General features: G+C 40.0%; 1 protein-coding gene and 1 long non-coding RNA gene across 2 annotated transcripts in view; both read left to right on the top strand.

Moving 5' to 3' along the window:
- The first annotated feature begins 12,459 nt into the window (after positions 1–12,459).
- Positions 12,460–14,796, top strand: LOC137472568 (uncharacterized). Its single transcript, XR_010998274.1, has 2 exons — positions 12,460–13,300; positions 14,509–14,796. It is a non-coding gene; the product is annotated as an uncharacterized lncRNA (long non-coding RNA).
- A 2,169-nt stretch (positions 14,797–16,965) lies between these two features.
- LRBA (LPS responsive beige-like anchor protein) overlaps positions 16,966–27,981 on the top strand; it is a 363,194-nt gene continuing 352,178 nt past the window's right edge. The window contains exon 1 of the mRNA XM_068187837.1: positions 16,966–17,251. Within this exon, the coding sequence (XP_068043938.1) occupies positions 17,030–17,251 (222 nt within the window). The 5' untranslated portion in view covers positions 16,966–17,029. The remainder of the gene's footprint in view (positions 17,252–27,981) is intronic.

The following is a 27,981-nucleotide window of genomic DNA, read 5'->3' as shown; positions in this document are numbered from 1 at the left end:
AGGATATTACGTTGTTCTTTTTTTAAAAAAAGAGCATGAAAGTCTTGTTCAGTCTTGTCCTTTCAGATATCCAGTCTGAACAAAATGGATTTCTATTACTTCTCTTTAAATGATCAAGCTTTGAATAACACTTTCTTATTGCTACATGTCAAAGATATTTTTAAATGTTTCTAAGAAATGTAATCTTGTGGTATCTTTTTTTTGTTTTAATCATCAGTGAAAACATTCAGTTCCTACCAAAACAGACTCTTTTCTAGAAACCAATTTTTTTATACATTGACCATACAAACTATTATCAAGTAATCAACATAAACTGTGCTTTATTCAAAACATGTATTTTAATCTAGAATAAAAACAAGCAACTTTCTTCACCAATCTGACACTAATGTTGGGCCTTTCTTTTTTTGGAAATCTATGCAGTCCATTTATTTAAATATGTTTAATTTCTCGATAGAAATTATTTTTAAGAAACCATGCAAGACTACTAATTTATTTTAATAAAAGGAAAACACAAGAAACTGCAACAGCTTTTGTTGCTTTCTGTAACTGACATTCTTTTTTTATCTAATATTTATGAATATACTACACAACAAAATCAGTATTCCTGTATAACTTATTTATATACTCCATGTTTGAGGGAGGAATGATCATCATTTTATTTAGCATCTGAATCAAGAAAATTATTCTTTCCAGATGTAAAAAAGTATCTTCCCTTTTATTTTAGTTGTCATAAAGTATACATAATACACATTATCTCCAAATTTCCCTTTTATTTTACCTTATAAGCAAAGTCAAACACAAGCTCTTTGTTTTAAATCCTCCTATCCCCTTCTCAGATAACTCCTACAACTGTTTTTGCACTTCTAGTTTAGCAAACCTTACAGGCAGGGTATATCTACAGAAATAATTTGCATAGCAAAAAAGCCAAGCCAGCTCTGTACCTTGGCACAGCCAGATCCTGATGGCCCACTTCCATGGCAAATTCACTCCAGTTAAGTTTATATTAAAATACTCTAATTTAGGAAAAAAATATTTATTTTTGATATGTATAACACTTTATTTTTGCCTACAACAAGCAGGTATTAAGGATTAGATTAGTCAAACCTGAATTTCATTGGGAGTAACATTAGTCAACAGATCAGGTGTAGTTTAGGCAGAAAAAAACAAGGTCTGACAACTTTGGCACACTGTCTTCATTTTTAGTGAGGATATGCTTTTCTATACCACTTCTACAGCCTATTTAATTATCTGCTCTTGATTTTACTTCAAATTTACATTATTTAACTCAACAAAAGTATTTACAGCACTGTGTAAGTCCAGATGCAGGCAGCCTTATGCCTTACTAGCAACATTTTCTTTAGAGCCCTGACTCATATGAGAACCTCGCTGCTGTCTTATTTTCTTGAATGGATATATAATTCTTCCTTCATGGGTCCTCGTTAATTAAAAATACTTGGAATAGTTTGGATCCCACTGTAGCAAAACCCTATGGCATAGCACATAAATTATGAAGAAAAAACTACTGCCAGCATGGATCACTTCCCAGCATTTGTAATAAGAGGGAGCACAGTGAATTTCCAGCCCCTCTCATCTCTCGTATTACTCCCTTCCCTGGGAGTGGCCACTCCTGCCCTCTCCCCTAGAACCTCTATTCATTTCCTTCTGTTGCTGCTTTGGAGGGCACAGGTAGAGCCAGAGTCCTAAGAGTTCCCTGGTTGAAAGAACAGAATGCTGTTTAGACAAAATAATGGTCTCTTAGTGTAAGTACAATTAATTGTGACCTCTGTAGGGAATAGAGGCCAGATGTTATAAGCTGCCTCTCAATTTTTCACTTCTGCAAATTAAACAGTGTAGAGTGCCTGTGGTCCATAATCCTCTGCTCTTTTAGGTTATGCTTCAGTTGACTGTTCACATTTACCTGCTTTAGGGCATTTTTGTGTATTCTTTCTTCTTTTTCCTGCTTTCTATCCTAAGCAAAGGATTGATTATCAAAATTTTATTTACCTGTCTGCTTCTCAATTCCCTGGCTTTTTTTCCTGGTGTTAGAACAATCTGGAATTTATCCATAAAATTGCTAGTGAGTTTTCCTGTAACTGGGATAGCATTCATCTTTTTATACAAGCTTGTTTTAGCTCATTATTATGCTATTCTGAAAGCTCTGATTCTCCTATATTATTTTGTAAAAAAGCCCTAGTGAGGTAGTTAAGAATTTTCTTTATAAGTTATTGCCCACCAAATTTGCCTATGGTGCGGCTGAAAATCTCCCCTTCTCTCCTACCAACTGAGCTATAGTCAATCATGCAACTTAGTCTGATGATAATTTATTCCACTTAATCATGCATGAGATGTAAAAATTTCAGAGAAGGAGTTTGGGCAGCTGGAAATTAGGAAGGGGAAAAAATCCCAAACCAAACATTCCCACCTTTTTTCCTTGCAAACTCAGCACATCCTATGCTGAAATTACTGAGACACCATGGAGCCCTGCTTTTTACACAGTCTCTTGGTGCTGGAATCACACTTTAAATCATTCTCCAAAAGCATGACTTAGTTAACACTTCATTATGCAAGAAGATTTCCACTATGCTGTAGTTGGCAAAAAAATCTGACTCTCCTCATGCATTTTATCCAGCACCCACATCAAATTAAGAAAATGAGATTTTGAAAGTTTTTGTCTGAAAGGCATAGGCCTGAATGTCTATTTACTCAATCACCACTTTTACTGGGTCCATATATTAAAAATATGAAAGATCAGGTACCACAGCTAAATTAAGATAGTTCTGTGATTTTTTTTTCCCTTTCAAGGAATAAGTATTTCACTGTACAGCATTAATTGAAGAGTAGCATGTTTCATCTCAAGGATCAGGAATGGCTTGCAAAGTAATTTTACAATGTGGCCCATTAAATTAATTTAGTAAGTGGAGAACATGATTATTTGCTCACATAAGAGTTTTCAATTTGTGGTTTTCAGACTATCAGATGCCTGAAGTGTCATAGGAACTGCTGCATATGTGGTCCCAGGGCCAAATCATCCCTTTCACAGCTTATATTAAGATGATGGGAGACTTCAAAATATTTGAGGAAAGCAAGGGATGTAGGAAATCTGGAACCTATTATTTTAGTGGAAAATTCTTTTTCAAAAAGCAGCAAATAGACTTATCACTAGAATGATACTATATGCAGTCCTCAGCAACTTTCACATTCCTGTAGTGCTGGAATTCAAGTCTTTAAAAACATGTGGATACTTAGAGGTATTTTTTTACAGCTGAATCCTGAACCCTTTGTTCAGTTTTTGCTTCTTTCTTTAAGAAGGACTCTAACTTGCTATATTTATTAAATTAAATATATAATGGTAACATCTGGTAACACCTATTTTATTTCTGTATCCTTTTAAGATACAAATTTTAAATTGAAAAAGAGAGATTCTTCAAGTCAGTCCAGCTGCACTACCAGATCATGTAAATATTTGTTTTTGCACTTAGGCTTTCTTTATTGGATCTTTTCCAGCTAAATACAGTGATCCAGCTAAAGAGACCTCACCACATTTCAATATGCACGAGCTTATGCAGAAAGGCTTCTCAGCCCTGGGCTTATGTCTGTAATGATGGGATGTCCTGACAAAAAATCACAGAAATATTTTACAGGAAGTGCCATCAAGAAGTCATCTAGTTCACTTCCATAGTATAAATATTTTTAGATCCATTCATTTATAGAAAATATTGTATAAAAAGTGCATTGATTGTTGTAGAAAATTCCTGCTACTCTTGCTATTGTTATTTCTCATCATGCTATTCTTTATTATTTTTCACCATGCTAACAACACATGGATTTTTTCCTTCTGATGTGACTGGCTATCAGAAAATTTGTAAATTTTTTTTAATAACTATCAAAATTCAAAATGAGACATTTTTAACAAGAATTTGAAGTTCCTCTCATTACAAAATATCACATCATACATTTATAAACTGCCTGTGCACAAAGAAAGAACAACAAAAAGGTAGACTTCAGCCTGTATTTCTTTAGGAAAAACTAATTCTACCCTATATTTAATCAGGATGTTAATTGATTCCATCTTTAAATCCTCATAACAATGCAGATCCTGATTTGAAAACTGACATCCCCTTCAAGAAAGAAATGCATATACTGGTACATACAAGTCACACAAATGGAAAAGAAAGACTGCCAGAAACTAAACAGTAAGGATTAAGTTTAAGTTAGGTTCATTTCATATGACTAAGTTAAAATGGCAAGCAGCCTTTTTGTAGAGTAAAAACTCAGATAGACAGTGCCCTGAGGAAAGTGGTCTAGGCTGGCCTGTTCAACTCTGATTTCTGTACAGCACATAGAATCATTAGTAATTTAGGTGGGAAAGTTCAGTCAGGTTGCTCAGGGTTTTATGCATTCAAGTTTTTTTTAAATTTCCGTGGTTGTGGATTTGACACCTGTCTGGTAACGTGCAGCAGCAACACCCAACTCCATCCCTGCAGAGCCACAAAACTTCTGTTTCTACTATTCAGCCTATCCCCACTTCCAGGCCCACACACTTCCTTGTCACATTTGAACTGATTTAGGAGTTTCCTGTTCAACCAGTCTGGCTGCCTGCTGTGCACACCCATTTTCCTGCAGTTCTGGGTGGATGGTCCCTGTGCTTTCAAGAGGCTGGCATCCAAGACTGACCAGTCTCTATGGCCCTTTGCCTTTCAGAGCACCCTGCCATGAATCACAGAATCACAGAGTGATTTGGGTTGGGAAGGCCTTCAAGGATCATCTCATTCCAACCTGTCTGCCATGTGCAGGGACAGCTCCCACTAAACCAGGTTGCTCAAATCCCCATCCAGCCTGGTTTTGAAGACTTCCAGGGATGGGACATCCACAACTTGTCATGACATCCTGTCTGTTGACTCCCAGAACAAGCAGAAGTTCAGTTTTTAGTCTGCCACTACTACTTCTACTCTCTGTTTCTGATACTACTACCTCTCTTCACTTTTGAGAAAAAAAAAGTACTAAGGGAACAGCTAGTAAAGCACAAATCATTCAAAACAGCACAATTTAAAAAGTTTTTAAAATAGCTGCTGCATAGTATCACATCCTGCTGTTTTCAGACCATAAAGGTGACATAAGCCTACCCTTGTTTTTTCAAGTGACAGTTTCCTTCAGAGAGAGAAAAAGGTGATGAAACAGCTGCCACATTATGTCTGTGATTGTGACATGGGTGCTTATGACCTGGGAAAGAGGAAAAAGTGGCCAGTCAGATTCTCCATTCTTCTGTCTCTATGCTAGACACAAGGCTATGGGTATTTAATTTATGTCTGAATATTTTTAGGCTGCCTTTGAATTTCTTATGCCCTGAGATATGTCAAGAGATGTGCTGGCCATTCCTTGAGTCATAACAGTCCCCAGCCAGCTTCCTCCACTGAATTTCAGTGAGAGTAGAGCAGATCTGCTTCCATCTTCCAAAGTTATCACCTGCTTTCTGTCCTATGATATGCCCCAACATAATTCCAAGTGCTTGCTCTTTTTTATCCCCCTCTCTCTCTCCATAGAATATAGGGCTGGTTTTCCTCCTCTGTTCATTGTGGGTTAGTGTGTTGTCCATCTCTCAGGTTACTTCTAGAGAGGAAATTTTCTAGAGGGAAGATTTCAAATATAACAAGTTTTCATTCTCAGAGTCAAACCCCTCTAAAAATAAGGGTGCTTTCCATCACCATTGAAGGATTTTTTAGAAAAATCTATGTAAATCTGAGTAAATCTACCCATCTCAGGATTTGAGAATGTGTCTTTTATTTTAAACACAATAAGTAGGTAATTTAAAAAATAATCCAAATGTTGAAATTTGCAGTGAAAAAAACTGGCATTTTGTCAAACACAACCTATTTGGGGCTTCCCTAAGTGACCAGTTAACCATTTAAAACGTACTCGGTATTTGAGTTATCTCCATAAATTTCGACCGCATTCTAGAGAAACCTTCCTATTGTGATACTCAGGCACAGTGCAGTTTGAATTCATTCTTGAGCAGTTCTTCTGAGGGTCAGTTTCCAATCATTTCCCCAGTTGCTGGTGGCACCCAAGGGCACTGAAGCATTCCTGGCATAGGTAACTTAACCACATGGCACCAGGACTGGTGCAACTCAGCTGCCTTTGACTGCTGCAGGACAGATGAGCTCTGCTTCCTGTGATAAAAGTAAAATGCCAGGGAGGAAAGATCAGACACAGACTTCTGAAATTTCTGCAAGGAGAATGGTTTCACAGAAAGAAAGGCATGATTTCACAAAATATTCTGAGTTAGAAGGTTCCCACAAGGGTCACGGAGTCCAACACTTAAGTGAATGTCTCATACAGGGATCAAACCCAAAACCCTGGCATTGTTAGCACCAGGCTCTGACCAGCTGAGGTAATCTCAGGGTTTTCATTTCTAAACTTGAACTCGGTAATATTCTTCCTTACATTGTGGGTTTTCCATAAGGATCTCCCTGTTTGCTGAAGGAATAACCACGCTTGAGAGGGAATGGCTGAAGGTGGTATAGCAACATGTCAACCCCCTTTTTTCCACATTATAAATTCAGTTGCCTTGGAGGAAACCATCCCATGACTTGGACTACTTTTGGGTAAACATTAATAATAACAAATTCTAATTGGTCATTATTATTTGAACAGAAAAGATCAGATTTCATTTTCACCAGGAGGAAATAAAAATGTCATGTACTGTAATATGACAAGCATGGAATTTACAGTAGTGATATGTACTAGTAATTACCTTTATATGTGTAAATGCACAAAAAGCAGAACACCAGGGACGCCATTTTACAACAGATTTAATCAAAAGAACATCTATGTCTCCTCATAAACTTACCTAACCAACTTTGAAAAAAGAATGAAGTTGATTAGACAGGTTAATGGGGTGATGTCGTTATACATGACAGATGGCCATGTTAGAACAGAAAGTTGTTCACTCTCCATTTTTTATTTTATTTTATGAAACTATTTTACCTTTTTTTTTGTTTTACTTATGAAAGCATCGCTCATACATTTTTGATTAGCAGTGTTTCACTGAAAAAAAAAACCAATTTCCAATGAAGCTGGACTTTTAACTGGATGGATGTTGTCATTACATTTAAGTGGTAGTAATCAAAACTAAAATACAAAATGAATTTTTTGGAATTCCAGGTCTTTATAAACACCCTGACCTCCCCCACTGGCCTGCAAAAAGAGAAGAGTGCTTACAGATTTGCAAGCTCATAAGAACAAAACAAAGAAATGGAAACATGCAGAAGAAAGCTAGCTTTTTAATGTATAGGGAACCCATTAGTGATGAATTTGTCAGAGTAATTAAAAATTGCATGATTTTAAAAAAAGAGACTTAACTAAGAATAATTTAAAAATTATTACAATGCAAAATTAGGCATACTTAAAAAAGTAATAATATCTACCGGGCCACTTGGAATGATCAAAATGTAGGACATAGGATAACCTAGGCTGTTCATCTTCCCTCAGATTTACAACGTGTCTGGAAGTGACTCACACAAAAAGCGCTAACTGAAGGAGGATTCATCAGGTTCTTCACAGAGGCCTCTGCCCATGTGCTCTGGGATCCCTGGGCAGGCCTAAAAGGGAGGATATGCAGCACCTGATTATTGAAAAGCCCCTGAGGCAGCAGTTCTTGTCTCTTCCCTGAACAGCACTTGGCATGTGTGTCACCACTGGCATGTACCATGATTTGGGAAGTTCTGTCTAAAGAAACCCAGTGCCTACTTGGCTGTTAAATAATCACAATCATGCAATTATTTCTACAGCATTCTCCCATCTCTCTTCTTTTCCTATATGAAAAGAAGTCCATTCCTAAATAGACCAAAAATTGACAAAATATGACATTCATTGCTAACCTCCTACTATTTTTCTCCTCCTTTGGCATTTTTTACTGACCTGAAGTATAGAGCTTCTTCATCTGATGCAGATTATTGATTAAAAACAATCCTATTGAACATCTCTCTAGCCTTCCATGCATGAATGTGAGAAATCCAAAGTCTCTCAGGAATGTTTTCTTTTGAAATTTTCTCTGTGAATATAGGATCTATGAGAACTACTACAATAAGTTTTAAAAAAGACTCTGAATCTTTGGGCCTTTTTACATTTATTAGGATTGTAGTACCAGAGCCATAGTGAAACAATACTGAAGTACCTTTGTGAAACTCTGCAGCAGATAGCAGTAATGAAAGATAATTCTAAATAGAATAATATGTCTAGAAGTGCCATCATAGTCTGGATCAAAATTCTTGCAATATTTTCAAGTGCTAGGATACTACTTTTTAATGAAAGTTCATTAAGGTATCATAAGTTTAATTTCATTTATCTGGCCATATGTAAATCAATAGTTTCCGCAACAGTGTCTAATCCTCATTTACAGAAATGGATCAGTTTATTCCTTAGTCAAGTGGGCAGCTGCAGAGATAACAATAGTTTTGCTTTTACTAATAACATTTAGGGTGATCACTTGACATCATATTTAAGTCACCACACAACTCCATCGACTCATCCCGCAATTCACCTCTTATCAACATAAAGAAGATGAATTTCACACAGAGTATTCATCGAGGTAACAGCTGGGACTAGCTTTGTGTCCCTTGTCGGTACTTCCACGGATGAATTGCTGTAATATCAGGAGTACCTCTTATCAATGTATTACCATCTGGTCAAGTGTTACCAAACCAAGATGGACATGATGCAATGGAGATTGTTTATATCCAACTTTGCTCAATTAATTCCTTAATTCTATCTCCCAATTTCACCTTAATTCTATATCCTAATATAGGGTCCCTGCTACCAGATTGCAGATTTTCTTCTGATCTCCCATTTTGATGTGCAAATACTTTTTTTTCTTTTCAGTTGGTGCTAATTGGTGTAATCAGATCAATGGCAAATCACTGGTTTCATAAATCTAGTGGGGATAGCATATAATCTAAATCTAGTTTCATAAATCTAGTGGGGATAATACAGAAAGGATTATGTAAAAGATTTTTATTTTCAGGAAATACTGGCTTCCACAGCACCTGATGCTTAACAATATGCTACTGTCATAGAGCACCTGGCTGCTTTGCAAAGTAGCCAGGTTGAGTGCCTTGATATGCAAAACACCACAGCTAATGCAGTCAGACAATCCTTGATCACTTTGTGACTCCTCAGATAGATAAGAAAAAGAATGTTCCTTGGTGCATGACTTCTAATAATCTAATGAGAGACACTGCAGGTCGGTAAAATTGCAATCTTCTAAATATTTTATTCCTGTTTCCATTCTGTTCCTAAAGCAGGAACAGATTCATTACTGCTCTGTATGGACTGTCTCACTGGGCATTTCCTTGCCATTGATTCCTGGTTCTCTAAAACAGGCTCTTAAGACCCCATTCATTTCACTTTCTGCTGTTCCATCCTCTGTTTAATTCACTTCATTATTTTGATATTGTCCTTCTCCTTCCTTCTAAAACAAGAAGATCACCTTCTCTTCCTTGACCTGCTCATCCTCCTACATAAAGCCCTATTAAATTTCCTCCCTCCCACAGAGCCTCCTCCCTATGAATCCTAGAAAAGCATCAATTCAGGAGGAGCTATATTGAAAAGAAAATGAGGTAGCAAAAATTTATGTGTGACAGAAAAATATAAGGAATTAATAGCTATAATAGAAAGGTTTCAGGTGAGCCAAAATTAATACAGCATCCAAATGTACAAAATCTATAAAAAAAAAGAAAACCAAATATGGCACAAATTTTTGGAGACATGACCTCCCCCTTATTTATTTTCCTTTTTGTGTAGCCACCAGATGCTATGTGGGAAACAATGGCTTTGCCCAAATCCTCACTCTGTTCTCTTCTGTTTTTGCTTCAGTGTTGTGATCTAGAGAAGTACTAAATGCCAGAGGGACATTATATGGCTCCTGTGTCCATTACAGGAGCATCTCTAACCTTTGTAGTTCAAACTGTACAATAGAACTGAAAGCACTGAAAAAGTGCAAAGTACAAAGACTGAAGCATCACCATGTCTATCAACTGTGACCCTGTTTTTATAATAATATTAGTAATAATTCAAGTTTTTGTTACTCATTCCTTGCTGTGATGTAGCACAGGCTTGTAACTGCATTTACTCCACAGATCTTAATCCAGCCTCTGTGAGAAGCAATTTGTTGGGGATTTCAAAACATCCGCTGAGATCATACTACAGTTCTATGCAGAAAACCTCTTATAATCCCTCTCAAAATTCTAATATGGAGTTATTTCTGGATATGATGCTTCTTTTGGGCCAGGCTTGGCTGGAGAATTTGAACAGTACATTAAAAACAACTGCAGTGCAAGCTGAATGTGATGAGGGAAGGGTTGGGAGAACCTGCTTCCACAGGCTCACAGAATCCTTTGGGTGCAGCACAGCAAGGCAGGTAAGCACCTGCAAAGACACCTCCTTGAAGCAAACCCTGCAAGTGCACAGATAACTGACCTCATGAATTTAAACTTGGCTTTCAGTGAACAGGGCCCAAGTGACGAAACATGATTTGTAGTGTTTTCTGTTTGCTCGTGTCAGGCACCTTTGTTTTGCCCAAAACCAATGTAGGGTTTACTACCAAAGCAGAAAACACAGCCTTTAAGCTGGCTAAGTACACAAACATGTCAGTTTTATCTGCCTGCTTTAAAGTATTCTCTCTCTCCATGGCCAGCCTTTAAGGCCATGTCTTTCAGTGCTGCCAGAATTTGGATTCTGAAGAGGACTACAACAACAACAACAATCACATCTTTTAGAACGTATGTGTGAGTGGAGAAAAAGGGCTAACAAAATAAGGGTGCAGAATCAAAGGAAAAGTAAAGACTGCTCATTAAGAGTAGTGCATAATGAGGTGTTCCATAAATTTATTCAGAATTTGCTGTGGTAAAATTTCATGAGATATTTCCTGATATAACCTGCATAGTGTAAGGAATTACAATGACATTTTGAAGACTCCTTCTAGGTTAAGAGAACGAAAGAAATTAGGTAAAGCAGCTTCTTTAGCTCAGTGCCTGCATAAATTCCTTAGAGAATGGAAATGCATTTTCCAATGCCACCTAGCTGAGACTCATAAGACATTCATTTATTAATTTAGTGCTTTTAAGAACACTGATAGCAGCACTCTACCAATCACGAACACATGACGCAGACAAATGAAGTTATACTGATTACACTTGTAAAGAAAAATGAGAAAAAAGTCACCATATGCATTTTAAAAAGTACATTATAAAAACATAAAATCCTACATTATATAAATGCACCAAAATATATCTAGAAATTAAATAATGCCATCAAACACATCCTGCAAAAAGAAAGCAAGAATCAAAAAGAATGCAAGATTCCTCTTTAGACAATGCTGATCTTTGCTTTGCGATGACATTGCTCTCTTGAAGTACTATGCTCTCTGTACAAACTGAGAGGACCTGTCATATTTAAGGTAAACCATATTTAAAAACAGCTTTTAAATTTGAATTTTAATATCCAGGATATTAAAATATTAAGGATTTTTAAAGAAGCTCTAAATCACAGAATCATAGAATCATTTAGGTTGGAAAAATCACTCTTAAATCGTGGAGTCCAACCATCAACCCAACACTGCCAATCTCACCCCTAAACCATGCCCCCATGTGCCACATTCACACATCTTTTAATACATCCAGGGATGGTGACTCCACCACTTCCCTGGGCAGCCTGCCCCCATCCTGGATAACCGTTTGATCCTAATGTCCAATCTATACCTCCCTGGCACAACCTGAGGCCATTTCTTCTCATGCATTGCTCAAGATTAAGAAGCATCTGGTCATAAGAAGTTATAAAATTATGTATTACTTCTCTTCCCTCATTTCCTTAAAAGGCAGAGTATTTAGTTGCTAAAATATACTTAGTTTAAAACTTTTTCTGACATTGCTAGGTGTCATGAAGCCCCCCCAGACCCTGACAAAACTGAACCTCAACTTAGTTGCACTGTGAAAGCAGAAGAAAGTTATGCGTTATTGCAGACCCTTGCTTTCTTATCCTATATGAACTAAATGGGAGCTTTTACTTAAAAGTTCGGGTCCCTGAGCGCTGCTCAGATTTATCTGCAGCAATTTAAAGGGCAATGACTCCAGCTGCCAAAAATTACTCTTACAACAGCTGCAATGGAGCTAGCAATGGATCTGTTTCTCAGCTGCTGTACTTTACTTCTCCACCAGCTATTAATGCACATTGAAAAGACCCCCAGGGCTTCTCTCCCCCAGCTCCCTCAGCCTCTCCTCCTATACCAGATGCTTGAGTCTCTTCACCATCTCTGGGACTACTCCAGGACCTGTTCCAGTGTGTCCATGTGCCTTTGTACTGAGGAGCCCAGAACTGGACACAGTATCCCCAAAGGGGTCTGACCAGTGATAAATAGAGGGTTCAGGAGATTTGAATAAAGCTTCTAAATCAGCACCCACAGTAATACTTTAAAGGTTATTTAAAGAGAAAGTAGATTTTTTTCTTAAAATGGGGCTTAGAGTGTTTGCTAGTACTTTCCATAAGATCTTGTGGAGTTCATTCCCAAGATGGGGTTTAAGTTCATTTTAAATCTACCCTTTCTGATTTTTCTTTTGGGGTGTAAGGTTTAATGAAAACTTCTGTCATTTTTTATTCCCTTAGTGCAACACTTCCAGTTTGCTTGCGGAAGGCAGAACCAGCACTGGGCTTGTAACCACACTTGGGAAGCTCAGAATGACAGGGTTTACTTTCAACTCTCAGCTATCTTTTAAATAATTTTATTTAATCCAATCTAGTCTGTTTCTCCAGATCTTTGGTGATGGGCTTTTGGCATGGTGGCTTGAATATAAACCCAGCCCAAACTAAGATCAACAGGTCAGCTGAAGAATTTAACACTGATTTTACCTGGTTGAAAAATCATTTTTAAACAATTGTCTATGGAAATCTGAACTGGCAGTCTTCTGAACTTTACTGGCTTTGACTAATGCACATACCCCACTGCCTTTAACAATCAAGGCCAGTCAGGGAGTGTTTATTTATCTGCAAGGAAATACAGGAAGATCTCATAGAATTCAGCGTGACAATGCTGCTTTCCCTGGAAAGCTGGATTTGCTGGCTATTGGAGTGGGCAGTTTAGATGAAAACATCTGAAATCCATTAAGTTAGATTTTTTCAATTATTGTATTTAAGTATTTTCTTTCTAGTGAGATGTTAAAGAAGAAAGCAGAAAAAATATTAACAATAAATGTTACATTCTCTTTGGGTAACAAGAGAGGCCACAAAGAGAACACGTACTCCAAGTCACTGGGTATGCAAAAAATTCCAAATATTATTTCATTTCTGCTTTTGCCTAGTGGCAAATAGCCTGATGGAAACCTTAAAGGCTGACCATGGAGAGAGAGAATACTTTAAAGCAGGCAGATAAAACTGATGTGTTTGTGTACTTAGCCAGCTTAAAGGCTCAAATAAAAATTGTATGTTCCTTAAAAGAGGGAAGGTAATACTTCAGCAAACTACAGGTGACTCAGAAAGACAGGGAAGATCAAGCAGTAGATGTAAGGAATCCAAAACATGCATGGGAAATGCTGGCAGCAGCAAACACTAAGATTAAAATTTCAAGATACCACAGTGTGTGTGTAGCCTCACAACACCACTGTAGCTTCACAGAGACTGTGTCAACATTACATTCTAAACATTTCTCATTCTGAGGAAGAAACTGCAGCTGCTCAAATTAAAGATTACCATCTCTCCCTAATAATGTATATGTATGTAGGTAACCAAGAAAATGAGAAAAGAAAGCAAAGAAAGGAGCTTAGTCTTTTCTTAGCACTTGGAAATTCAAACAGGAGAGCAGCTATGAAATGTTCTAGTCTTGACATGCACTCTATAGATAAAAGTAATGATGTGAGAAAATTACGTAGGAAGAGAATGGAACAGGCATAATGCAATGTGTCTTGTCTTGAGTGCCTCGTATTCAAGACATGCCCCAAAACCGTGGGAAATTTGATACCTACACATACTAAGTATGGCATTCTCAAATCAGGCCACAGGCAAGTTAAAATTCTATATGATGTTGATAGTAATATCAATAGTAATAATACAGTTAGTATAATAATTAATATTAAATAATTGCAATCACATTTGGTAAGCTCGTAAAGAACACTGCAGATCACTTCAGAAAAGCATTTTCCAGAATAACTGTGGTTTGAGTGTGCTTCTACCTTTTTTTGTCTGTGTAAACACAGTCAGGGAGGGGTACATCCAAACTGTTCCATCCCAAACATGGTGCAGTATCAAGTGTAAGGAGAAGTGTTATTTACCATACAAATGCCAGTTGTTGTCCTTGGAAATTCTTTAATGCTAGGTCTCAAAACACAGAAATTTTTACCAGTTTAAAGATTCATTCCCTTCCCCTCCATAGAGTTACATAAATGACAGCTTTTTATATCAGAGAGGATGTGAAGGGTTAAAAGGTACATATGCTTATATTTGTTTTCTATATCTGTGTGTGTGCAGGTTATGTTCACATTCCTAAGATGATCCTTCCTTTGGAAATCTTTGATGCTGTTGTGTTGGCTGTGATACTTTGTTAATAAACCACAAACCCTTGTCTGTGTGTTAAACAGCTGGTACAATAGCCTACAGCCTTTAGGAGTGTGTCTAAGCCTTATTAACACAGGCAGTCTCCTTAAAAATGCACAGTTAAAGATTCCTTGAAAGAAGAGTTCAGAGGAGCAGACTCTCCCATTTCCTTATTAACAGATACTCAGATTCATATCAAATAAATTCAAGTAAAAGGTCAAACAAATGAGACAGGTTAGGATTGATGCCTATTTGTAGCTCATGTCACCCTAGGAGAATGCACAAAAAGGGCAGCAGTTCTCATCCTTTACCCCAGTTGTACGTGGAGGTTCCACCACCCACCCCGCGGCTCGGCGGGGGCTTTGGGGAACCGGCTTTAGGCACTGCCACCCCTTTGGGGAGACTTTTTTGGGGCTGAGGAGCGGCTGTGACAGCAGCTCTGAGAAATAGAAACAACTGGCACTACCTTCACAGGTGCCTTCAGTTTTTCACCTGAAGGAAGAGAGTGAGTTTTCCTTCCCTCATCCTGCTGCCTTTTTTCCTCAGCTCGTCACATCTCATGACCCACATTCACGCTCCTTGCGCTCTCCAGGGAGCAGCAGGTGGAGGAGGAGGAAGAATAACAGCGCGCCTGCCCATGATGGAGGTTTGGGCAGTAGAAGTGACTGACCTGACTCCCTGGGATCATTCTGGCAGTGGCAGGAGCTGGAGCTGGACCATCCAAACAAACTCTTCTCCCAAAGAGCTGCAGTTTTCCTCCAGGGCTGTCTGCAAACGTGGAGCACCCAGCTGGGGGCCCGCTGTTCGCATTGGGTTTCTTTGATCCTTAAAAAAAACCCCAAAAAACCCCTTCTCCAAAACCACCCCTCCCAAAAGAAAATTGCTTCAGGAAGGGCAGACTTCAGTTGTTGAACAGCTACAGAACTCTACCCTAGTGACGCCACGTCTGAAGGACTATGTCTGGTTCTGGGCTCCTTAGGACAAGACAGACAAGAAGCTACTAGGAGGGTGTCCAGCAAAGGGACACAAAGATGATGGGGTCTGGAGCATCTCTCTTATGGAGAGACTGTGGTAGCTGGGGTCTCTTCAGTCTGGAAAAGACCTTAGGGGAATCTCATTAATGCACATAAATATCACAAAGGTGGCTGCCCAGAGGATGGTGCCAGACTCTTTTCAGAACTGCCCAGCAACAGGAACAGGAGTAATGGCCATAAGCTAAAACACTAGAAGTTCCACCTCAGCATGAGAAAGAACTTTATATTGAGGGTGATAGAGCACTGGAACAGATTGCCCAGGGAGGACTCTCCCTCTCTGGAGACATTTCAGACCGTCTTGGACATGCCACCTGCTCCAGGTGACCCTGTCTTGGCGGGGGGAATGGATCAGATGATCTCCAGAGGCCCTTTCCCTACCAATTCTGTGAACACCGCAATAGTCTGGGACAAATTATTGCGCACAGCCTCCAGACTGTCCGGGCCCACGCGGGCGCTGCATCCCCACAGGTGAGCAACGTCTCTGGGGATGAGGGGGATGAGAGGGAGGGCGCGGCTCCCGCTCACCTGCGCTCACCTGCGCTCACCTGGGCGTGCGCAGCCCGCGGCTCCCGCCTCGCACCGCGGCCCCGCCCGCGCCCGGCCCGCGCAGGCGCTCCGGGGGCTCCGCGCTGTCATGGCGGCAGCGACCGGCAGCGCCAGCAGGAAGGAGATGGGGCTGACTGGGACCGCGCTGTGAGGCGGTGGTGGCAGCGGCAGCAGCGGCAGCAGCAGCAGCGGCAGCTGGAACTTGAGGCGCCTTTGGGCGGGCGGAGTGGCGGCCAGCGCAGCCGGGCAGTGCAGCCGCCTCCCGGCCCCGGAGCCGCGCGTCGGGCAGCCCGCGCCCCCTCCGCAGCCCGCGGTGAGTGCGAACTTGGCGGGGCGCTGCACCTGCCCGTGGCCGTGCCTCAGCGGAGCCGGGGCCGCGGCGGGCAGCAGCCGGGCGGGAAGGAGGACATTGTTCTCTCTAGGTAAAAAGAAAAGAAGTAAGGAGAAAAAGCAGATTAAACCCTTGAGGTGGGGGCTCGGAGCACGGCAGGTCCGGGAGCACTTCCGCGGGGAGAGGCGTGAGCGCTCCCAGGGCGGCTCCCGCCGGGAGCGGGGCATGGGCCGGGACGTGCGGGCTGTGGGCAGCGCCTGACGGAGCGCGGGCTGAAACACACCTCCGGTTGCCCTTCAGGGCTGCGAGTACCTGCCCGAGGGCAGCGCTGTGACAGAAGCCTCCTGCCGAGGAAAGAGCCGCGATTCCGGGTCCTTCCCGCCCGCCTGACGCCCTCCCCCGCCGGACGCCGCTTTCTCCGGGAACCGGAGCCCAGGGGAAGGAAACAGAGGACCGCCGCTCACCTTCCCGGCTGACAAGGTCTTCCCAGAGCGGCGGGTGTGTGGAGCTGGCGCTGGAAGCCGCAGCCTGCGGTGAACTGGCCATGGCGAGTGAAGGCAAACAAGTTGGTCAGCCAACAGGTGATGATGGAGGAGGAGGAGGAGCGGGAAAAGGAGGAAATGGTGCTGAAGGGGGAAGTGTGCTGCAGCCTTTGAATCCGGGAGTCCCTATCCGAGGCATCAAGATGAAATTTGCTGTGCTGACAGGACTGGTGGAAGTTGGTGAAGTGTCCAACAGAGACATAGTCGACACTGTGTTTAACCTGGTAAGTTGATTGCCTGAATGAGGGGAAAAAACAGCATGAGTGTGCAGAAGAATCTGTAGGGTTTTTGATACTATTTTTCTGTTAATATTTTTGTACATGTTTACACTTTCACCATGCTGGATTTCGACCATGTTCTTTTTACTTACCACAGAGGCTGGAAAAAAAGCATATGAGTCTCTTTATAGACACACTTATACTTTAATTAGCTGTAAGCATCCTCTTCCTTTGTTTTCCTCAGAGAAATTGTTGCTTTATTTAGAATGAGAAGTGTATTGTTATGTTTAAACATTTAACAGGTGTACTCAACAAGAAAGTTAAACGTTAATTTAGTAACTCAAACTGTTATCAAAACACACACACTGTTTTAAGTCAAAGCAGTTTTTCAAAGATGTTTACATCCCTTCTTGCTTCCTGTTGGCTTTGGAAGTAGGTAGAACTTTCTTGTTCCATGTGCAGGGGGTGAGGGTGTCAGGGAGTAGCTCATTCAAACATGTTTTACACTGTCTGCTTTTTGGGAAGAGTAGAATATGGCTTCAGTGTCCTTTTTTAAATTAATGAATTAGGGACTCAGCTGCTGTTTTTTGAATGCTATGTGGCTGTATCTAGTATTTCATAACAGATCTCACTAAACATTGAGGATATGACTTTTCCTTGTTGAAGCTACAAATTTAATATATACCACTGAACTTTTTGGGCCAATTTAGGCAATTTAAAGCAATTAGACTGGTAAGTAATGTTTCCTTGATGCAGGAGATGAAATATTAGGAGAAAAACTCTCAAGTTTCCAAAGATATTCTGCTATTACCAGAGGTCTTAAAGCATCTCTAAAAACAGTTATTGTCCCTCCTTCTTCCTTTGAGTGAGCAACTCTAAAACAAAGTGGTTTCTGACAAACCAGGAAGTGAGAGCATTTAATAATATAAAGCTCAGTAGCAAGGAAAGTTGAGGCAGAACTCATACTGGACTTTTATGCTGTTTGCATTTCAGTTTTTGGTATTCTTTGCTACATGCAAGTTTCAGTGGTCACTAAGTATTTTTCGGCAGTCTCTGTTTCATGTTTTTCGGTGTTGTCTTTTTGGGTTATGATGAGTATTTGTTTTGGGATGTTTTTGCATTAACAGTGTAGTGCCCTAGATTGTTTGGATGAAAGTCTCAATACAGGGGAATGGCCGTAGTGATAAAAATAAAGTGCAGATCAGAGGTTTCATGGATGCTTCAAGTATGAGGAAGTGATTAAAGTTACTTGGAGTCCACTTGACAATGTCCTAGACCAAACCCAGTGCTCACATATATGGACATGAGGTTCAAAAGGAAATTCGGGTGAATAATTTAGAATTTAGGACACTTGTGTAAGGGGAAATTGTTCATGAACGTGTTAAATTTTACTTGGTTTCTAGTGTGGTCTTTTGAGTAGTGTGCTGGAGGTGTATTTTATGGCAGCAGTAGAAAAATGTTCAGCAAAATAATTAAAAATATATAAGCTCCTTGATTCCTGTGATTCCTGTTCTGCTCCATTTTGGACAAAAGAGGAGCAAAAACTTCAGCGTGATTTAGAGTACCCTTGATTTTAGATTAAGAGGTCTGGAGAATTTAACCTGTGGACTGCGTTTTCCTGGATCTTCGTTTCCCAGATAGATGGGGAGAGTTTCTGGCATTGGAAACTTTTGAAACTGTTCTTGCTTTATCTACAAGTGAAACAGCAACCCTGACCTCTCTGAGAAGATTCCTCAACCATTTCAGCACACCTGTCTACGTGTGGGAGGCTAAAGATCATGCTCATGTCCCGTGTTGTTTTATCAGCTGGTGGGTGTCATGACACAGCCAACAGTTTGGTAGTAAGGACATTTTGCCTGAATATGTGAGAACAAAATCCGAATTTTGGAGCAGTAGCAAAAACAGTAGGCCCCATGATTTCGCTGAGTCCTAGGGAAACATCAGCTAGCTGGCCAATCAGGTATTTTGGAAATGCGTGAAAAAATCAAAACAGCCAACAGACTGATAATTTTTATTACAGAAAGCCATTATTTTCTAGTTGTTTTTTGTTTTTTAATAAAAACTGTGAAGCTGATTTTTTGATGTAGCTTTTTAGGATATGAGGGATATGAAATCTCCGTTCAAAGCGATGCTCATTCATCTGTCACAGAGTTCTGCCTCTGTTTATTTGTTACCTGTGACCATTTTGTCAATACCTCTGAAATCATGCTGACCAGAATTTAAGGTGTGTCAAGTATTGGTTAGCAGTGGTGTACTTGGTTTCTCTGTGTGGGTGTACAAAAAATCTGTAACTTAATCTGTAACTTTTATCTGAAAAGGTGACTCTTAGCTCTGGCTTTTCTGATAGTTTGTTTCCCAGTGCTTTGGGGGGGGAGGGGGAGGGGGAGGGGGGAGATGACAATCATGCCCTGATCTGCTGTTGCCTGATGGGGTTAAGCCCTGTATCCCCTCCTGTTTGGTTTTGTTCTGTGTGGTGACTCACAGCTGCAGTCACTAGGGATGGGAGCAGAGATCTGCTAGCCTGTTACTCATGATTTGGAAAGAGGACCTGTGCTATCTGGGGTTTTATTTGGTCACTAATTTGAGGCATCTTTAGAGCAGAGTGCAAGGAGGGCTGGGCCAGTCTGGATGGAAAGGTGGCTTAGCATGTTTATTCTTTATGGCATAACCACTATCAAATGTGAAGGGATTATTCAGCGATGCTAGGTGCCCTAATTTGAATTTCTTGAGAAAATATGTTGCTCTTAGTTATGCCCTTCCAACTTGCTGTAGCGTAAGGCGGTTATCAAGAGAAGACCGAAGTGCTGTCTTGATGTTTCTCATCTTTAGGAGATGGTCACATTCCATATGTGAAAGACTCACGAGGTCAAAAATCTAAAGTGCACAGTAATTGATCTGCTGCTTACTACAGAAGTGTAAGCCTCTGTAGCTCTGATTACTTGAGCAAATACGTTGTTCACTTCAGCAGTGTTGGATTTTGGAGAGCCACCTCTGGCATTTTCTCTGTCCAGCAGTGTAACAAAGTGCTTAGTGAGCTCAATTCTAGCATCAAAACTCTACTAGTCTTGTTTTGTTGTCTTTGGAAATTCTACTCCTGGAAACATACAAGCTGATCTGCTTTGTTTTGGTCAGTTTTCTCAATGAACACAGCTTCCCAGCCCACGTTGAATATGTCTTTGTGTATTTCAGCACCTCTTAAAAGTGAAGAGGGAAATAGGGACTTTCAAGAAACTGATTATTCTGTGGACAGCTTTGAAAGCATGTTCTTGTTCAAGTGTTAATCTGTTCTGTTACTTTTTTAGACAGACTAAGCAAAACTATGGATATCTATTCCTCATGCATTGTGATTTTTTTTTAATTGACTTTGGGCAGCAAATAACTCCTTTAATTTCCTTTGCATACAAATCAGGTGAATTCCTGTTCATTACCTCATATTTGTCCTCATATTTGCCCCCCTTAGTTTATTAAAATAAAAAAACCCTCCTGGTTGGAGATGATAGAATGACAAAATAAAGTACTTACAGTGGGACCTGTTACTGACTTAAAATAGCTCTAAGCCAGTTTTGTTTAAAAAAGCTTTAGTGCTTCAAATTGTTTTATTGATTATGATATAGATTGTTACTTGATTTGGTTCATTTTTTTTCCCTCAGTCTGTGTTGCAAAGACTTTTTTTTTTTTTCCAAATTTCTCTTTGGTGAAGAGAATGTGCTGTTGCTTCTGATTCTGTTCATGGATTATGAGATCCTCACCAAGAGTGACAGAGTGCAAATGAGAAAGAAACACAAGTTTTTATCCCCTTTGGAGAAAGAATAATGGGATCTGAGGAGCAGAGGATTAAATTGCTTTGTAAATTTAATTTGTCAGCTCTTTCACTTCTGCCAGACAAACTAAAACCACAAACAGAAATTCAAACTAACTTAAAAAATTCTTAAAGATTATTTTTCTGCTGATACATCAGGTTTCTAATTTGGATGGTTTTGGCACACTAATGCAACTAGAACACAGTAACTCATAATGATTTTTATGAAGTCTGAATTCCCCATGTCTTGTCTCTTGTCACAAACTTACTTTGCATGTATCATGTTGTAGGAACCCCCCAAAGCTAATGCTGATAGGATTAAATGTATTGCAGTAGTAAAAATCCACCACAAATGTCTTTATAACAATGCATTCCTTTCATTACAATATTGTATGGTTTTAGAGATTTTATTTCTACATACATTTATCAATGCTGATGACAAATGAGAGTAACCAAGTAGCTCCTAGAATATCACTGAATATTGTGTGTTTCTTAATAGATGAAGTCTTCCTTAGTAACTTCCCAGTGAATACACCTCTGGCTACAGTTATCCTAGTTCAGTCACTTCTGTCCACTTAAAGTACAGATGATAAGGTAAGTCTGTGGCTTTAGCTGTGTCAGGCTTGTAGGGGATTTTTAAAAAAATCATAGTAAATTGAACAGTCAGCTGTCTTCGAGGTCATGCATGGTTTTTACTTATTGAAGTGTTATATATTGGGGTTTTTTCAGGTGTTGATGCAACTTGGACATTCCTTTGTAGTTAATGGAAATATTACTCTATGTAGTATATGCAGGAACTGAGGGAAATTTTGTGGTTGGCTGAGAAAGGTGTGGAATGTAGTGAGGTGGTAATGGCAGTCTTTAATTAGGCATGCAACAATGTAGAAGAAAATTGTCTAGGAACTTGTTTGTACTTTGGCTGAAGTATCAACTCACTTCTGTAACTGCCACTTAAAACACAGTGTAGGATGACAAAATATTGAGGACAAAATTTTAAAGACTGCATGGGAAGGTGTTCAGTTTTGCTTACTTTTCCACTAAGTTGCCAGACTTTTATAGCTTCGTGTGTCCAATCTGAGATTTCAAGTGTCTGTGAAAGCCTGGAACATGCTTTGTTTTCTAGCAGTGTTGGCATCTTGTACTGACATTAATAGACTCTGTACAAACATAAAGCCAAAAAAGCAAAGCTGAGCTGGGCATTTATGTATATCTTATCTCAATAATGCAAAATTTGTTAGACAATTTTTAATTAGCAGTTTTTTCTACAAGGAAGCCTGGTCAAAATGTGTTCATAGCATGGCTTAGAACTCCTCTTTTAGAGTGGAACACATCAGTTCAATGACAGATTTTTCTAGGTGGTGTCTGTTAACAGAGGAGAGGGAGTCAGGTTTCCATTGCAGTTGCTTTGCTGTCTCTGGGTAGTGTTTTTTGCTGCTTCTGCCAGACAGAAGCTGGGCTGGATGGACCATAGGCCTGACCCAGCAGTGCAGAGAGCACAGAAACCTAGGGGCCATATGGACTGGCTCAGAAAAAGCATCTGCGGATTAGGGAATAGAATGAAATTAGTCAAAAGCATCAGGGAAGCAGGTGGATGGCATGTCAAGGTTGCCACAAAGGCTGGATATTGCAGAGTGATACAAAAATGGATATTTATAAATGCATGTTGAATCAGCATGCTTTGGTTCACTCCTCCAATAATCTTTGAAGATGAGTGTGAGTGAAGGATTTTGAAGTTGCTGTATTGGGTGAACATTGGAGGTTGAGGAAAATCAAAGATGAAGTATTTGCTCAATTCTTTTTTGAGGTAGTGTTGGTTTGGTACAGTGTTCAGTACTCAGTGGCTAGTCAGGTGTACATTCAAATGCTGAAGTTTGCTGAGAAGTCCTGGTCTTCTGAAAATCATCAGGCCTGGTATTTTTTTTTGGCATATGTTATGGATTTAAGTCTGATGAAAGATAAAAATGATCTTTGTCTGTGGTTTCATTAACTATCTGTTTATTTGCTTTACCACCTCTTGGTGAACCTGTGCTCATTCTGAGCTGTCTCTCACTTGATGCGTTGCTCTGACCTTTTATTTTTTGCTAGATAACTTGGGAGCTGAAAGCACTGATAGCTTCTGTCTTCATGCAGTCATCAAGTTCTTTAAGCCTTAAGGAAGAAGTTTTAATCCATTGCACAGATGAAATAAGCTCTGCTGTTTAGTCACTGGAATGTGAAATAGCTTCTTTCTACCTTTGGTGCTTCTGTCTTTTTCTGTCTTATTTAAATATCTATTCTGTCAAATTCAGTCTTGCATGCATTAAATTTATGCATATCTTTTTAAAGAACTTCTATTTATTTTAAATGGGTCAATCTGGCAGAAAGTTTCTGTTCATAATCAGTAATTACAGTTAGCTAACTTTCTGCTGTTCAGCTGTCTTCCCCAACCCCCGGAGGCCTCACTGGCCTCTTCGCAACATTTTGCATAATGGTTTTTGGTATTAGCTTGACCTAATTACTAAAGTCCTAATTTAGATTACATTTCTGCTTTAACTAATTCTGGATTTTTGTGGTGAACTTGATATCAGGCTAGAGCACGTTACTGCCCATCCAAAAGCTAGTTTGGCCATTTTTTTTTGACTCTGGGAAACGCTCAGGCTTTGTCTGTGAGCTTTGGCCATTTGCCAGGAGTCTGATGGCTCCATGAATATGGTAAAACAGGATACTATTGCCACCTGCTTTGTGAATGCTCTGCACGGCCAGTGGAGACTGCAGTTTCCAGCATGCAGTGCTCTGTGCTTAGGGCAGATAGCAATCGAGATACATCCTTGCACAACTGCTGTAATCGAACTCGCCAAATGATGATACTGCAGGAGTTGCAATAGTACCTTTCCCTGAGCCACTGGGGGCTTTGTGCTGACACTGGAAGCCTGGATTAATTTGTGAAGAGCTTACATTGCCACAGTGCTTTAGGTTCCAGAGCTTCACAAATAGGCATAAGTAGTTTCTAAATAGAAACTAATTTATGGAGAAGAAAAATCTAATGCCTTCTGTTGCACTGGATTCACCTAGTAGTAACTGGGGAGCTGGGAGCAGCCCAGGCATGATTTTCTTGTTAATAGCTGCCTTGAGAAGGTATTTTAATGAGAATTGCTAGTGGGAATAGGATGTGCTCTGTTGCCTCCTGTAAATGTTCCATGAGTCTGAGCTGCAAGTCTCTTTACTGCAGCCTGCATATGAATAGTTTTGTTGATTTTTTGTGTTCAACATAATACTAGGAAAAAATTCCACATGCATCAAGGCAGAAAATTCAGATTATTTTGTGTGACTGAAAAGCTGGAATTGAATTGTTTAGGCAAAAACCTCTTCTCCTTTGTTGATGCAACTGAAGAAATCAAGACTTGAAGAGTTCTGGGTTATCTTTCCTTTGCAGTTGGAAATCAAAACCAGAGTAACGGTGTAGGACTCATTTGTTCAATGCAAGTGTGTTATGTGTGTGTCAGCATTTCCCCTTTTTCCATCAGCAGTTGTTGTTTGAGGTGTGGACAGAAATTACTGAGATAAATTCACTAAATGGAGCCTATTCTATTTGCCCCACTTAGATACTCCAAATTTCTAGGTTTGTCGTGGACTAGCCCTGTAAAACAGTAACTGTAAGAATGCATGGGGTGACCTGTAGCTTATTTATTTTCTCTTTGGGAATCCTGAAAGACAAGAGGCACCAAGAAGCAGCAGGTAAGATGGCAACTGCAGCAGGAGGGCAATTTCTGTAATAAAAGACCAGCAAGAAGAGAACCAGTAGCGTCTCACAGTAAACTGGGAAATGTGTGATTATGGATTCCAGGATGCTGAATGTTTGCATGGTAAACCCCTCACAGAGTGGTTCCTTTATCAAACTGTGTATGTTTGAGTGGGAATTGCCTGCTTTCCCAAATGTGATTTGGGTTTGTGTAGGTAAGGAGTGAGATAAACCCTGTTGCTGTAGAACTGCTGAATAAAGGCTTTGCAGATCCTGCAACTTTTAAGTTTTAGTAGTGTATTATTAGAGAAGCTGCTAAATTGTGCTGTTTTCACTTCTTGGGGTTAAAACAGTGTTCCTGAGGACAATTGTTTTTTGCGTGACTGTTGATGACCTTGGAATCAGTTGGTGCTTAAGAAAATTAACCAAAAACCATCACCACCAGAACCGCCCCCCAAAAACCAAAACCACAATCCCTCTCACTCCAAAAAAACCCCAAACCATCCTGAAAAACAACACACTTTCCTCACCCACTTGCCCATCAAACCTAACCCAAAAGTTTTCTGTGTGGGATCACAGACTTCAGTTACAAAATATGACCAGTGATACAGAAATAGAATTGCTGATGAGCCTTAAAACAATGCCATTGAGGGGAGGATAAGAACCAAATGACTAATGATGTGAATGGTGCATGACTTAAATAAACAAATGGAAACTATTAGTCCAGTCAGCATCTGCCTCCTGCTAATGTTTTTTGTTGAAACTAAGCATGTGATTTGTTTCTAGTTGTGGTTGTGGAGTTGATTGAAAAGATCTTGCAAGCTTTTTTTTTTTCTCCCTATATAATGGGAGCTTACTTATACTGTAGGATTTGGTTCCAGTATATAATTTAGGTTCCCTAATGCCTGGCTTTTAAGTATCTGATATGGAGTATAAAACTGAGTAACTGTGATTGCATTTTTTAGAATGTATTTTGAACCATCAAATGTGAGATGGGGATATGTGTGTTTTTAATATATTGCTGCTGTTATAGAATGGATGAAGACCTGAGATTCTGGGAACGGATATTTCAATTGGAATTGCAAAAGATTCTCTGTCCAATTTGTAATCTATAGCTAAGGGTCACCTTCTGAAGCTATGATGTCTTAAACATTTCAAATGTCCTTGTTTTAAACGGGGTAGCAATGGTGCTCAACTGAACAGTAAAGTGCAGTGAAAAGAGTTCTCAGGATCAGAAATGGTACCAACGATTTCACATCCTTGTATAGATCAGTACATGCTTATGAGGAAATTATTGCCATGTCTCCTCGTCCATTTCTATCTTAAAAGTAAGGTCCCAATCCTGTGCCACACTAGATTATCCACTGCCTAACCTCACACCAGGACACTGCTTTGTCCTTTCTGTGCCCCCTTACCTCTTCTTCCATGACCTGGCACCTGCTACGTGCATCCTTGGCTGCAGAAGTGAGCACTCACTGGAATCTGTAGCAGCCTGGGAATCTGTGAATGCCACTGTGTGCTGCAGTTGCTGTGGATCAGCTGATTGGCAGGAACATTGCCTTGAGGACATGTTTATTCCATGACTTATCTGAGACCTGGTGCTGAAAATTTGTGCCCTTCCTGTGTACTGCTTTTAAAGAGGAATGTATATGGCTCTTTGGGAGTTTTGCTGATTTGATGAGGTCTCACCTCTGTGGGAAATGAAAGCCATCCTGATTTCTCCCCTTAGCAGGAGGAGATTCAAATTGCCATTTGTCAGGATTGAGGGTGCTGTGAGTGACTTGTAAAGGAGCACTTGTAACACCTCTTCTGCAAAGACGGCTCATAAACAGCAAAAACAGCCAGATTCAAGAGTATGGGGAGAAGGTGCAGAAAGAAACAGATGTCAGACCTTGTGGTTAAGGTGTTTGAATAAGGTTTTCTAGTCACTCATACATGACAGGGAAAGTTTGGAGCTGGAAGACAGTGGATTTCTTGCCTGCATGTTAGGACTTTAGTAAAGATTTCTTTGTAATGTACCAAATCCTGACTTCATTCCTGTAAAGTGCATTATTTTCAGGTGAAGGGCTTTGTCCAGTGACTAAAAAATCACCAGAGTTGCTTAGAGATATTTCAAAGAGATAGACTATAGATGGCAGAAACTTGGGTTTCTTGCTTCATGATGGTGCTGTCATTTTTCAGGTAAGTGATGTCCCTGGTTCCAACTGGATCTTGAAGTAATTGAAAAAATGTCATATAACATTTCTTGATACAAGTTAGTGTTGTGTATTGTCTGCCCCCTCCTCCAAAAAAAAGGCATGTGGTGAAAATAATTTTCACATTGTCAGATGATGTAGATGACTGCAACAAGCAAACTTGTCAGTTCAGGCTTTCCGTCTCCTGAGTTTTGTGTGTGCAAATTGAGAAACCTGGAGTACTGGATGCAAAGTGGAAATGGGGGAAAAAGCCCCAATATTTCATTTGAGTGCTGACTTAGTCATGATGTCTTTGTTGCTGTTCTTTAAAGATGGATGTGTCTGTAGGGATTCTTTAATTAGGTATGCAAGGAGTAGTTGAGATCTCTTTCATTCTAGATGTAGGAATAAAAGTAGAAGTTTAGAGGAGCATCCAAACCCAAAGAAATTGTCAAATAATATCACATGTGAGCAGTTTAGTTTAATCACTGTAGATATGCTGTGATAAAATCAAGATAAAACTTGATTATAAACTGTTTCAAATTCAAGCTTCTGGATTCAAATCCTGACTATCTACATATCATGATCTTGTCACCATCTGTCCCATTAGGGAAGTTGTGGCAGGCTGGTGAAGTTACCAGTGACTGGAAAAGGGAAAACATAACTCCCAGTGTTAAAAGAGGGGGGAAAAAGGAAGAACTCGGGAGATTCCAGGCTGTTCAGTTTCACCTGTGTGTCTTGCAGGATCATGGAACTGATACTCCTGGAAATTGTGCTCAGGCACATAGAAAATAAGAAGGTGATTGGTGACAGCCAAGAAGGTGTCACTAAGGGCAAATCAAAGGGCCTGACAAATTTGGTTGCCTTCAGTGATGGGGTTGCAGCACTGGTGGACGAGGGAAGAAAAACTGATGTCATCTGTCTGGACTTGTGCAAAGCATTTGGCACAACATCCCCGTCTATAAACTGGAGAGGTGTGAATTTGATGGATGGGCCACTCACAGGATAACAGATTGCCCAGAGAAGTCGTGGATGCTCTACCCCA

The sequence above is a fragment of the Anomalospiza imberbis genome, chromosome 4, assembly GCF_031753505.1.
Source record: "Anomalospiza imberbis isolate Cuckoo-Finch-1a 21T00152 chromosome 4, ASM3175350v1, whole genome shotgun sequence".
NCBI lineage: Eukaryota > Metazoa > Chordata > Aves > Passeriformes > Viduidae > Anomalospiza > Anomalospiza imberbis.
Note: the sequence above shows the minus strand (reverse complement) of the source record. Positions and strands in the feature narration are given on the sequence as shown.